The sequence below is a fragment of the Solanum tuberosum genome, unplaced genomic scaffold, assembly GCF_000226075.1.
Source record: "Solanum tuberosum cultivar DM 1-3 516 R44 unplaced genomic scaffold, SolTub_3.0 scf00137, whole genome shotgun sequence".
In the NCBI taxonomy this organism is placed as follows: Eukaryota; Viridiplantae; Streptophyta; class Magnoliopsida; order Solanales; family Solanaceae; genus Solanum; species Solanum tuberosum.
The window spans coordinates 394247-408650 of NW_006239066.1; the positions used below are offsets into that span (position 1 = coordinate 394247).

General features: G+C 32.5%; 1 protein-coding gene across 2 annotated transcripts; it reads right to left on the reverse strand.

Annotated features, from left to right (window-relative positions):
• Positions 1-3473: 3473 nt before the first annotated feature.
• LOC102579445 (armadillo repeat-containing protein 6) lies at positions 3474-13072 on the reverse strand. Of its 2 annotated transcripts, XM_006352019.2 has the most exons (8): positions 12690-13068; positions 12129-12419; positions 10137-10420; positions 8956-9084; positions 6664-6786; positions 5176-5283; positions 4226-4404; positions 3474-3962 (listed from the first exon to the last, which is right to left on the reverse strand). In XM_006352019.2, exons 1-8 carry the CDS (start codon positions 12835-12837, stop codon positions 3839-3841), a joined length of 1386 nt encoding a protein of 461 aa, XP_006352081.1. In that variant the 5' UTR covers positions 12838-13068; the 3' UTR covers positions 3474-3838. The 2 variants fall into 2 exon arrangements, with proteins under 2 accessions (XP_006352081.1, XP_006352082.1); XM_006352020.2 differs by lacking the exons at positions 3474-3962; positions 4226-4404 and adding an exon at positions 4411-5112 and having other exon boundaries at positions 12690-13072.
• Positions 13073-14404: the final 1332 nt, after the last annotated feature.

The window sequence follows — 14404 nt, forward strand, 5'->3', positions numbered from 1 at the left end:
CTAGCATAACAAAACATGTGATCAAATGATCCTTTAGTTGAGAAGGAAAATGTCTTAATAAGTTATTGGAGTACAAGAAAATAATTAAAACATAAAAGTATTATAAATAATGAACATAATACATGGACTTTGTTATAGTTTGGCCATTTTAAATTGCAAAAAAAATCGCCATTCGATTTATAACCTCCCATGAATCAAAAGGCATAACATGAATTAATGTAGCAAAATATTTGAGTCCATGCCCCTAAATCTCTCCCACAAACCCTAAAACGCATCTAACGTTCAACACTTAGGGTTTGCTCAACTATTTCGATTGAAATCATGTGTCGGATTTCTTAATTAGCACTATTTACCTTCAAATCCTTTAACAAATGACTAATAAAAGTGTAATTGACGAGAAAATTAACACAATTTTTGGAACGATTTTTTGTATTTTGATTAACACTTACATGCAGAATTACAAATTAAAGGAAATATCGGAAAGGAGTACAAGTATATCGAATCTAATCCGGCTTCATGCGATTGATACCTAGAAAAGAAGAAGAGAAGGAAGAGGTTATAAGGAAGAAGACATTAGAAACGAGGCAAAAACAGATAGGAAAATGGTTCGAGGAAGATACTGAAAAACTAGTATTATTAGAAGAGCGAATTTGAGGAGCTTAAGGTCAGTCGGTCAATTCACCGATTTTCCGTTCTCCTCAAATTCCTTCTATTTTATATTTAATACTTATTTGTTTATTTTCTTTCTTAGTATATTATGTATTTAAAATTACTTACAAAAAGTTTGGTTAACTCTCAAAATTTCACCTATGCCACATAAATTGAGACTGAGGGAATAACATATATCATTAAAAATTACGTTAAAAGTAATATAAAGTCACAATGATTAACAACTTAAAATATTTTAAAAATATATTAAAAATTTGATCAACTTCCGAAATGCCATTTTGAGGAGCTTAGGCTCAATCAGTCAATTGACCGATTTGCCCTTCCCCTCTAATTTCCTCTATTTTATATTTAGTATTTCTTTATTTATTTTCATTTTTGGTATATATGTATTTAAAAATTACTTATAAAAATTTGGTTAGCTCTCAAAATTTCACATATACAACATAAATTGGAACTGAGGGAATAACATGTATTATTTAAGTATTGCATTAAAAGTACTATAAATCACAATAATTAATAACTTAAAATATTTAAAAAAAACATATGAAAATTTGATTAACTTTCGAAATTCCATCTAAATTGAGACAGATGAGCTAACATCTATTATTTGAAAACTACGCTAACTAAAGGCAGTGGCGGATGTATGTTATGGATTATGGGTGCTTAAGCACCCATTGCTTTTTGCAATTAACACTAATATTTGTTTGTAATATCTAATAATTCATTCAAATATATTAACTAAGCACCCACTTTATATAGCAATTCTCAAACTAAAAATAATTGAGCACCCATGAAATAAAATTTCTGAATCCGCCACTGACTAAAGGTACCATAAATAACAATAATTTACAACTTAAAATATTTTTAAAAATGCATTAAGAATTGATTAACTCTCAAAAATTCTCATGTGCCACATATCTCAATAATCAACAACTTAAAATATTTAAACAAATATATTAAAAAATTAATTAACTCTTAAAATATCACATGTGCCACAAATATTATTTGAAAAGTACGCTAAAATATTATATAAATAATTAAAGAAAAAAATATGTAAAAAATTTGTTGACTCTCCCAGTTCTATCTGTGTCACATAAATTGAAACAAATAAAATAATATATATTTGGCTCAAGTTTACTCGGCTTTTGTATCTAGTGTTTTTATGAAACCAAACAAAACCTTGTTAACCAAAACTAATTACCTTTTAAAGAGCTTTTTATAAAATATTAACTATCTTTAAACATATATGCAATATATATGTATTACAAATAAATTAAAATGTATTATACTTGTTTTGATTTTAAAAACTGGACTCTGATGAAAACGAACTACACATGTAATATAGACGCATTACACTGTATAAAAATAAGATTTGCATGTAGTAAGTATATTTATTATAAGTGTCTTAATATATAATAAGATTGTTTAGGTAAAAAATCAGCAGTATGTAAGTTTACAATTCACTTGCATTAATAAACTAAGTTTACAATTCTACCTTTATTATGTTTTTTAAACTCTACTTTTCAATAAATGATATATAAATTCATCTTCTAGTTTAAATTTGTTTGTTGAGATTTCTTTTTTAAAATCAGATTTTATAGAGTAATGCTAGGAGTGTCAACCGGACGGTTCGGTCGGTTATTTTCAAAAAATTATACCATCCCAATTTTTTGGATTTTTTTTATAATGAATAACCAAAATTAAATTTTTTAAAACCATCTCAATCATATCGATTTCTCTTCGGTATCGGTACAGTTCGGTTAATTTTTTCTTCTTTTTTTTCCTTTTAAAATATCACCTCAAATAACTCTATTATTAAAATATTTCTTTCGCAAATATGTTATTGAAGAAGCACTTCAATTCTTCACCAAGAAGTCAAGAATGTAAAACCTTGTGTTGTAATCTTTGATCTTATTCTATCATTAAAATATTTCTTTCGCAAGTATGTTCTTGAATAAGCACTTTAATTCTTTACCAAGAAGTCAAGAATGCAAAACATTGTTGCCGTATTGTTTGATCTTAATCATTTAATAGGAGTATTTGCATAAGTTTGCTCTATTGTTTGATAGAGTATCTATTATAGTATCTTTTAAATTTAAATCTAATTAATTAAACTCCAATTAAAGAGCAAAGACCCAAAGTCATCCAGTCATTAGAGGCCTAAGATCTATGTAATATTTATATTTGAAAAATGTTATAAAATATTTTTAAATATTAAATTTAACATATTGTTAATATATAAAATATATTTACATACACGTAAGGTTATTTGGTTCGGTTCAATTTTTTTTTTGATTTTTTCATAAATGAAAAGGACCATCCGAATTGTTCGTTATATACTTAAATAAAAGTCCACAATTTTATTGAAGAAAGACATAAATCGATTTAGTTCGATCAATTCGATCGATTTTTCATATTCTTTTGACACCCCTAAGTAATGCAATGGTGAGAGTAATTAATTAATGTATGAAGTAATTACAATGAATATTAATTACTTATTAATTTTCCCAAGTTGATCAAATATTTATTTTCAAGGTTAATTAACTATCAAGGGTTATAATAGGAAGAATATTATAATTTATGCATTATTTTATGAAATAACAAGTATTATGGACCAACTATATATAGTAAGGAAGACATAAAAAGGAATGGTGAGAGTAAAAATGAATAGTACATGTATTAAAATTATATAGCTATAAATAGTAAATATTTTCTTTTCCCATAATTTAATTGATTTGGTTCAGTTTTCAATTTGGATGGGTTTTAACAAACGATGAACACCCCTAATGAGAGTCATAGGAATGTATTAGTAACTCTGCTTGTTAGAATTTGTATTAGAAGCTGCACTTGTACACTTAAATAAGATAGGGATAATATTTGTGTTATAATCCAAATCAAAACCACAAAGCCGTTCCAACAGTATTCATACTCCCTTTCAATGGATAGACGGTAAGCATTCGCGTATCTGCAAGCGATTTTCACAAGGGAGCTTAACAAACATAAACAGCATTGATCGTATTCCTTTTCCAGACCCAAAGAGTTGGGGAGCACTGTGACCTTTGAACTTTGGATGGTGGTGGTTGGAAGGTAGATTAGATAAATGATCTACCGATGACATTAGGGGGCGGGGAATGGGATTTCACAAAATCTAAGCTTGGACTCCAGGGACTCACAAGTTATAGTTATCTAGTCCTAGATCCCTAAGAGCATCAGTTGCAGCATTCTTACAGCTCTTGTAATTCATCTTAGCCTTTCTTATAAGCTTCTCAATGCCATTACCAAGCAAAATAGTTCTGCAAAAAACATTCACAATGTCAAACTTACTTAGTTCCTACGAGACTGGCCGAGAAAAAACTTCCTGACAACCAGCATTTGCACCAAACCACATTACTTTCCCATGATTAAGTGATAAGAGTTTTAAGTAGATGTATTGGTTTGGTACAGATGCCAGGTGCAGATAAGTTTTTTTGCAACCGTCTACCCTTACAAACTGGCACATCAAATCCTTAACATATCAGCAGCAAGCAAATAACAAGTCTAGTGGTGGGGCACTTGCCTGTTTTCTGGATTCCTAACCACAAGATTTCGGATCATGAAACAAGAGCTTCTTTGCAGTAGCTCTGATTCTGGAAACCTCTGCATAGCTTGGATAACAATATCACCAGCTCCGGCTTCAATTGCACATGCAGCATTATGTGGAGACCTCAAGGACAATACAGTTATCATAGACATAACCTGAAACATGGAAAGAGTAGCAAAGAGGTCTTTTGGTGCCTAAATTGTATACATGCAGATAGTTCTGTACCTATTGAGGTGTTCACAAAGATATATGGAATTAATAGGACTTTCCTATGCAATGACACGAATGAAAAGAAAAAAAAAGAAAGTACACCTTGTCCACTGGGATACTGTTTGTAAAATGCAAAAGGAAAGGAGGTTTGGATATAAAAAAAATGTAAAGAAACCACAATCTTGTAATGCTTGCAAAATATGATTCCAAACTAGCTTTTGAGTTTAATGATCTTTGGACTATGTGATTCGCAGCAAGTATATTCAAAATCAAACTTAGTCGAATTGGCTACCTAAGCAAAATGCTTCCCATTTTTGGAGAAGTCTTATGAAAGCTAAGCCTTTTTTTTGCTTTTTGATATTGAAAAGCCAAGCCTGTTTTGATATTGACTCGGGTAGACATTTCATTACCGCATCTGATGTGATGATGGATGAGAATTGGATCTATCTTCTACAATTTATTATCTTGACTCATCTGACAAAATTATTGGTTTATCCCATTTTATTGCAAATAATGTTGTATTTGTAGATAAAATCATTTGAAATGGAACAGGTAATGGGAAGTTCAGCACCAAATCAGCATACGAGATAGCTTGTGACGATGAAACACCCCAAATGACAGAAGATGGACTGATATATGAAAAATTCGGATTCCTGAAAAAATGAAATGTTTTATATGGCTTGCAAGACATAATAAACTTATATCAATGGTATTACCTCATGTAGCACAGCCGGATCATCGGAAAATCTCATTGCAAGTTTCATAAGCTTGTCCATGCCATCCTTATCTACAATAGCACTCTTGTTTATGTCACTTCCTGCCAACTGCTCACTATAATATATTAAAATTTAATTTTAAGAAAGGAAGAATAGCAGATAATCAATTCATGGGGACCAAAAGAAAGCTGAAGTTCCTATTCCACATGCACAACCAGAAAACTTGATAAGTAATGACAAACAAAATTAAACATGATTCAGAATATTCAATCTACTTACGAGAAAAAAAAACAATTTATACATCAAAAACCAAATTTAATGTATACAAATATGCTATGAACAAAATTTTAGGAATTGCACCTGATAGCCAGTTTTGACCCTTTTATTTAAACTATATCCATCTCAAATCATTTAACTTGTAGCTAGTATTGACAAACTTCAGATAAAGTCTGTATACTCCTCTGCTTCTCCTTCTTCATAGTTGTTGCTTGAGTAAAGGTGTGGCCCAAGTTGCTTATTGCTACGTTGGCATTGAATTTAATGAAAATTATGTTGCTAGCTTACATAGTGAATACGCAACAAATGATCCCAAGCATGATTCATTGAAGTACAGTACCAAAGAATACAACATTGAGTTAAGAACTCAGCGTTTATGAGGAAGAAACTTGCATTGATATCCTAGAGGTCTTCTCTATTATATTATTTACCTCTACTAGAGCCCTATGCAATGATGGAGAAGGATGAGTGGTCAACTATGTTTCAATGTCCTAATCACCACTAGAATGACCAGAAAGAAGGTATTGATCGGGGTCTGAAGTTAGGTCCCCCAAACTTCAAACATACAGGTCTGAAGTTTTGGACTGCCAGGCCAAACTTCAGAAAAAATATCTGAAGTTTCAAACTGACAGGACAAAGCTTCTAACAAAATGTCTGAAGTTTGTTTGCTCCAAATTGATTAACATTTGGTTCTGTCAAGCCTACTTCAGAGCCATATGTCTGAAGTTTGTAACTTCAGAGCTCAGACCCAAAACTACAAACAAAACGTCTGAAGTTTGCATGCTCCAAATTGATTGACGTTTGGTTGTGTCAAGCCTAGTTTCAGACCCATATGTCTGTAGTCTGTAACTTCAGAGTTCAGACCCAGATTTTTTAAACTTTGTTGGCGTATCAAAGATGATTCAAAAGTGGATAAACTTACAAAACTTTAAAGCTTCGGCTATGCCTTAAATAGGGGTCCCAAAATTGGGCCATCTGTACACTTCCCCCCAAAAAAAATTATGAGACAATTGGGCCTTCTAAAGTACATCCATACATATGATAAAGGATCATGAAATATCAAGACACTATATATAGGATCAGTTCTCATAGATCAATAATAAAAAATGCTCAGCAGAAAACATGCAAAACTACACACCCCAGTATAACAATCAAACACAAGGAAAGAAGAAACAGGAAAAGTTTAGTTCAAGTTGTAAATAAACTTTGCACCTTAGATAACAAGGAGCAGCAAGTTATGGCTACGACTTTTTCACCCTGTTCACTGCTGTCATCTATACATCGAAGAATTGCGTCTATACCACCATTTTCAGCAACGGCTCTGCATATATCATCCTGAATCCAAAAGTGACAGCAAACAATTAGGAATTATGGAGCAACTGAGTCAAAGTTGCAAGTCACTAACTACAGGAAAATTGTTATAAGCATTAGTTTGTTATTAGTGAAACCGAAAGGCAACTACAAAACTTACACTTATCTATAAATAAAGGTTGTTATCTGCTTCTATCACTTGCAAAGTTCTAAGGACCTACTTTGAAACACTTCAAATGTGATGGAAGATATCCAACTTTTCACTGAACCTTCCATAAGATATTCTTACCTTAAGGGGGAGTTTGGTTTGAAGACAAGTTATACGAGGATTATAATGTAGGGATTAGTAATCCAGAAATTATTTCTTGTTGGATGTGATTGGTTAATTGGACAAAAATTGGAGATACAAGATTTGATTTTGAAGTGTTTATTTATTTTTTATACTAAAAAGTATCGAGTTGACAATTATTCTCTTGAATGCATGACCTTCATTGATTTCTAGGAAAAAGATAATGGTAGTTTTGTCCTTCTGCTACTTTATCCATATATACTTATACATTGATTCGATCCATGTTATTGGTGGTATAAAATAATACACCAATTGATGTATTAAGTTATACAAGAGTTAAATTATACATGATTCAAATTACAACCAAGCATTGGATAAAGTTATAACAAATTATATACCATGATTATTTTCTGAGTTAATTTCTCAGACGGTCACTCAACTAACAACTTCTATCTCAAAAAGTCACTCAACTTTGTTTTGTAACAGAAAAGTCACTCAACTTTGTTTTGTAACACAAAAGTCACTCAACTAATGACAATTATCTTAGAAAGTCACTCAACTTTGTTTTGTAACAGCAAAGTCACTAAACTATAGTCATTTCACCTCCAAAATCACTCAACCAATTCCAACGACATTTTCGGTAGATATTGTTGGCAGGGAAATTTTCAAGTCAATTTTTTTGGGAAAGAAAAATTATTTTAATTAACCATTAAATTGACCCGCTTTTTGTTTAACCGGAATGAACCACTTTTTATTTTTTAAAAGTTTGGCTTAACACCTTGTTTGGATGGTTGTTACTCGTTGTATTGCATTGTTAGTTTAAATACAATGTTTGTTTTGATTGTTACAGAAATTGTATTGTTTCGCATCGTTTAAATTCATTTTTAGGTAACGACGTATAGACCCATTTTGTGTAATGATCAATTTAGTGTGATCGCATCGTTACCTTAATATTTTTTTTCTCATTTTGTCTTTACTTATTATTTAATAATTTTATTTATTATTAACCCTACCTTTCATAGTAGCTCTACCCTGTATCCTACTTTTCTTGTAGGTTTACCATTCAAATTATAGATGTGTGACATTATATAACGACGGAGAATATTGTGTTTGAATTGGTTGAGGGACTTTGTAGATGTCTAGATGAAATGACAATAGTTGAATGGCTTTTGTGTTACAAAACAAAGTTGAGTGACTTTCCAAGCTAAAAATTATTAGTTGAGTGATTGTCTGAGAAATTAACTTTTGTTTTCCTTATACATCATACCAAACAACCCCTAATTGTGTAAGCCAAGGTAGGCATTGTGTATTAGGACTAAGGTGGCAATCATTCAGGAAAAAGATGAGTGACAATAAGCTTCTGAAATGATTGATTAACATCATTTAACCTACCCCCAAGTTTTTCTAATGGATCCACAATTAAATTAAAAGTTCTCCCTATTAGCCACGGGAAGTTTATGCAAGTCGATAAGATGACCTGTGACAAAAACCATCTCCTATTTATAAGATTTATAAACCCATCTAACGGGATTACTCAATTGATGACAATGCTGCAGGAAAAACTTGGTCAGCTACAGCCAGCACAGATCTATATTATCATCAACAGTTTATCACTTTCAGGGTGGGCATGTGCACAGATATAAAAGAGATAATGTACTTATTTTTACTGTTAAAGAGTATATTGACTCCAGAAACAAGTGTTGAAAGATAATTACAAGAGCGTTACATTCCAAATTCTGTAATGAGCTCAAAATGTCAACTATAATAGGGATGATAAATTTTAAATAGATGCAAGGAAGATTTCAGCTTAAGGAGTTTAAGAATGCTTATATGCAAAGTGCAAAGTATTTAATTAACATATTCCTTGTGTCTTCAAGTTATTTCATATATTATTCAGTACTTACATTAACAGCAATAGCTTTTAAAGCAACACTTGCAGACACCAGACTAGGCGCCTTGATCCCATCATGAAGTGAATCAACAAGTGCTTCAACAATTCCTATTTTTGCAAACCTTCTGGCATACCCATAAACCTACAGTTAAGAACAATAACATTTACAGAACGTCTCACTGTTTAGAGCATGCATTAGAGCAACGTAAGAAATTCAATCATTGCTGATATAGCCATATACTTTCTTAATTATCCAGGTCTGCCTACCTTAACAATTCAACCAACTCCCAGCCCAGTTGATATCTTGATAAACCAGAACATTCACAAATCAATAATAACTGGATCTAGGATAAGCAGTTAAAGATCCATTATTAATACAGCCTCCTCCATTAGAACGTATAAATGGTTTATCTGGAGTCAAGGATCATGGATCTGTAGTTCAATCATTTGATCAGCAATACTGGATCCACTAAAAAATATTTTTCTCCACAATATGAAAGTATAGTTGCTTGAGAATTAATTCGAACAAGCTTGAGAGTAAATAAAAAGATTCATTCGAAAAAAATTGACATTAGAAATAAGAAGAGAAGTTGCATATCTTCACTTTTAAAGAATAACCAAATAATAAAGGAAAACTGGTCAAAGCATTAAATCATGAAAGCAATCTGTGCCATTTAGTTTGCCACAAAAGAAGTTAAATCTAACAATTTACTTTGTACTTCAAAGTACCTTCTTGGTTCTATATTTAATAAATTTACATTACCTATCAAAAAAGAAAAACTTAAAAATATTGTCTCAATATGATGGACAACTAGGATAATGCAACTCTTATTAGGTGATAAAATCAGGGTTGTCCAGAAATATAAAATAGTGAGAAATCTTCAGGTTTTCTATAGTTCATGTGGTGAATGTTTGAATTTCTTTGGTCATACGTGATTGATCGATGCAACCATACAACTTGATCAACTCACCCAGTAAATAAAGTGGTGCTTTCGGGAAATTATTATAGACTAGTCCAGGTCACAGGTCCTATTTATCCTGTTCAGTCAAAAAATTAGCCTGATCTGAAACTTATTATGGAACAAAATACATTGCGTGACTCTGTCCATGTGAGTTATTCCACCTGTATCAGAATTCTGATTTTGATGAGCAATTAACATCAAATAACAATAACTACTATAAATGTTCACTTACTTCAGAGGCCACAACACGATTGTCATCAGAGGTTAGCAGGACTCGTACAGCATCATATAAACAAGGAATACTCCCCCTACTAAATTCTCTTAGACATTGAAGAATCAGCTCATCAATTTTCAAGTTCATAAATGCCTCCTTGAGGACCTCATTCCCAGTTGCAGCGGCAGAAACAACAGCGAATCCACTGTTCAAGATGCTTAAGTTTTCTTTCCTATTGTTTAGGATATTCATAACCATCTTTGGACCATTAGTCTCCCTAAATATTTCAGTGCTCTGTAGATCTGCACACAATACAATTATGCATATTAGACATTTTCCATTGATGATATCAGCTCTCCCATCTACTGAGAATGCAGAACTATCCGAAATTTCAACCAAAATAATACGAAAATCAAATTGGCATTGTAGGAATATGAGAGCCCGTTTGGCTAAGCTGATTTAAAGTAGTTGATAAGTATTAAGTGCCAAAAAATACTCAAGTGTTGAAACTAATTGAATAAATAAGCAATTACGTATTAGAATAAAGCGCTAAAATTGTTAATATACCATTGAAGTGCTTAGTATAAAAGTGTCCATATGCACTTTTTTCTGTTTAAATGACTTAAACAGCTTTAAAACCATTTACACTAATAAAACATGATTTTTACAAGATTCAACATTTCAGATTGAAACAAATATAAAATAATTTACCTCTCATTCTTTGTTGATAAATATAAAAAATTATTTAATGAAAAGCTAAAATTTGATATTAATAATTTGAGTAAAATTTGTTAGTAAAAAAACCTACTTAAATAACACAAAAAATAAGTGCATAAAAGAAACAAGCACTTGACATCAATGTTGATAGACTCATATTCTTAACTCTCCACTGTCATTTCTTCTTACCTTTTTTTTTGTTCTCAGCAAGTGTATAACATATATGTATATGAGTTCTTCAATTCAAATATTGCAAAACAAAATCCTTTAGCACAAAATCAATCAGATCACTTTCAACGTACAGAGCTTCTTAAGAACCTTGATTGCTCTTGATGGTACCCGGGCTATGACAGAAATCGTGTAAAAGGTGAGGGAGTGAAATCATGCACAGGGTTAGGGGTTTCATTGCAGTAAGGATATTTCAGGGATATGAATTAATACTAGGGATAAAATAGTAAAAAAATTTGGTCAAACCAAAAGTGCTTACAACCTGAAAAATCATAAGTTGAGAGTAATGAACTTCTGGATTTTGGCTTGTTTAATTTATAAGCTACTATTAGTATTTTTAATTCTATTAAACGCATAGATAAGCCGAAAAGTGCCAACACCCTCTGAGTCATGTATGTCATTTCATAACGAACTACAAAGTAGGATGTTGACAGATTTCTTTTTTTTTTTATCATTATGATCTTGAGAGATTTCTGCATCACAAGTTTCAGAATAGTACACCAGCGCACTATGCATAATCTTTTCATTCTCTATACCTGCTAGTGATGCATGAAAGGTGTACATAAATGCTGAAAGATTTGCAACAAAAGAGTCCTAGTGATCCAAATAATGTACTAACATATAATACTTGATATGAGAAGTATGAGCTAGGATTTGCTTACAAACCTTCATTTTATTTTGGTGCTAGATGCATGCCTATAGTAAATTACAACAACTGAACGGGAAAAAAAGGAAACAAAATTGACAAATCTAACCTAATTAACGGCATTTGTAGTAAATCACCAAAACTAAAGTGTTCCATTAAAAACAAGAACTAGAATCATAATTTTCAGCCAATATAAAATACTAAGAAAATAAGTATCATGTACTGAAAACCTGACAGCTCGTGACTTAGAGAAAAAAAGGATGTATTTCATCATGCATCACACTATCTATTATTTCTTCTTCTTTAAAGTAACCAACAAGTAACATAATCAATCCCCAAACCCACAGAACACATCAAATTCCACTAACAGTCATTCCCTCAGGAAACATTATTGTATATACGTAATATATGTATCATACCATGAAGTAAGGAAACCAATGTCTTCAGAGCTGAAACAAGGCCCTCGCTCCCAAGTTTACCGCATATCGAACACACCAATTTTATAGCACCATTCTTAGTTGCTATAGCAGCATTTCCTGATCCATCAACATTACACGCATCATTCAATTTATCTAACCATTCAATAATTTCCTTCACATCAGTCTCATCCCCGCCTCCCTGCTTCCAATCACGATCCAATTCCTTCAGCTTCTCAAGTGATTGAATTACTGGATTTTCCTCCCCAGAACCCAAAATGCTAGTCACAATCCCTGAGTGCGGACATAAAACAGATTGAAGTAAGATTTAGTCTTTCACAATATTTACAAACTGGAGCATTTATAAAGCCCAATGTCATCTAATCTGGTTACAGTTTTACATCTCCGTTTCGCAATAGACATGAAATTTAGAGAATCAAACAGTAATTTTTTTCTGTAAAAGATGAAATTCAGTAATCAGTAAACAAATATAATAAAAAGGAATATATACAGAGGTAGTTGATAGTAATTACTACAAATGCAAATAATTTTAACAGAGAATACCGGAGAGATCAACGCCTTGGAGAGTTAGGGTTTGAATAGCGTCTTCAAGGGCTTCAGTGGAATCCATTCCAAGATCTTCAATATTTTCCTTCACCAATTCATCGAAGGCTTGTTGAGATATTGAACGGACGGATTTTGGTGGAGCCATATTTGCTGCCGACGGAAATCTGTTACTGACGAGTGCGACAGGTGAGAGGGAGATCGCCGGTGAGAGGTGAGAGTGATATCTGGAAGCTGAAGAGAGAGGGCTGAAAAGATTATACTTAAGTGGATTGGAGTGTGATTATAACTATGGAGCTCTTTTCTTCCATCTGAATTTCTTCTTCTTAGTTAAGGACCAAATTTAACTAATTAAGCTTCTTTGATTATCTGTCTCTATACGAGTTAACAAGTTAATTTGCATTTTACAGATAAAATGTTACGATCATTTTGTGGGTTGTCTTTCTATTCGAGTTAGTTGTTGATTTACGAGTTAGGATTTGTGTTAAGCATCTTTACGAATTTCTGAGCTATGTATTTGCATTTTACTGATCAAATGTTATGATCTTTTAGCTTTGTTGTTGTTTTTACGATTTAGAATCTCTCGGTTAAGCTTTTACACAAATTTATGAGTTATAGGTACGCATTTGTCACGATCCAATTTTTCGAGTCATGAAGACACCTACTATAACCCACAAGTAGGTAAGTCAACCCCGTACCTAGAACGACAAGTAGTGAGTATAAAGGTAGAACTAGACAATAATTACACTAGCAATAAAAACAAGACAATAACGAAAGCAAACCAAAATCTATATACACTAGAATCTCTCCAGAACCTGGAAGTCACGAGTACAAAGTTATCTAGTATGAACAAATACAAGTCCCAAAAGTGGACCACAACAAGTCGTCTCAAAGTCAAAAGACTAGCTAAGCATATATACAGAAGAATACAGGTTGATCTAGGACGCCAAGTGCTCACCCTCGTCTCTGATACCCAAAAGCTACAAAAGATGGTGTCACACCCCGAGCCTACACCCTGAGCGGGACTGACACTCGAACACCATTACTGGCCTCAAGCGAACCCTTGGCCTGACTTACTGACTCAGCGGAAGACTCAAAACATTAATACAATGATCAAATGGACTTACTCAAATAACTTAGTCAAATAGCTTAGAATGTTTAAAAGTCAACATTCAACTTGGCTAAAATGGCAACTCAAGTCTTAACATATGAAATGACAATGTAAAGACATCTGACTACTAACTGTCTACGAAGCCTCTAAAACAAAGAGGGATGTCGGGACATGACCCCCGATCATCCTAACATCTGAAAGACTAGAAAGCAAATAAAGGAGTCATCTGGAATGCAATGAGGCTCACCAACAGACTCTGAATGCTCAAGCTGGATCAACGAGGCGTTGTATGCTGATCCTGGTTACCTGCGTCTACATCATAATAAGATGTAGGCCAACTGGCATCAATACATTGAATGTACGAGTATGCGAGTTGAAATGCTAAAACAAGATATAGGCTTGAAAGGATTCTGAAAGAAAACACTTACCTGACTCTTCTCAACTTCTGAATAACTTAACTCAAATATAAAGAAATGAAGCACATGCAATATAAATAAAGCTTATAAAACAGTTGCAACCAACTTAGTTCGTTAAAGATAAAGAAGTAACAAACTCAACTTTACTCATATAAGAAAATAATATGGTTTCTGTGGGAGATTCTCTA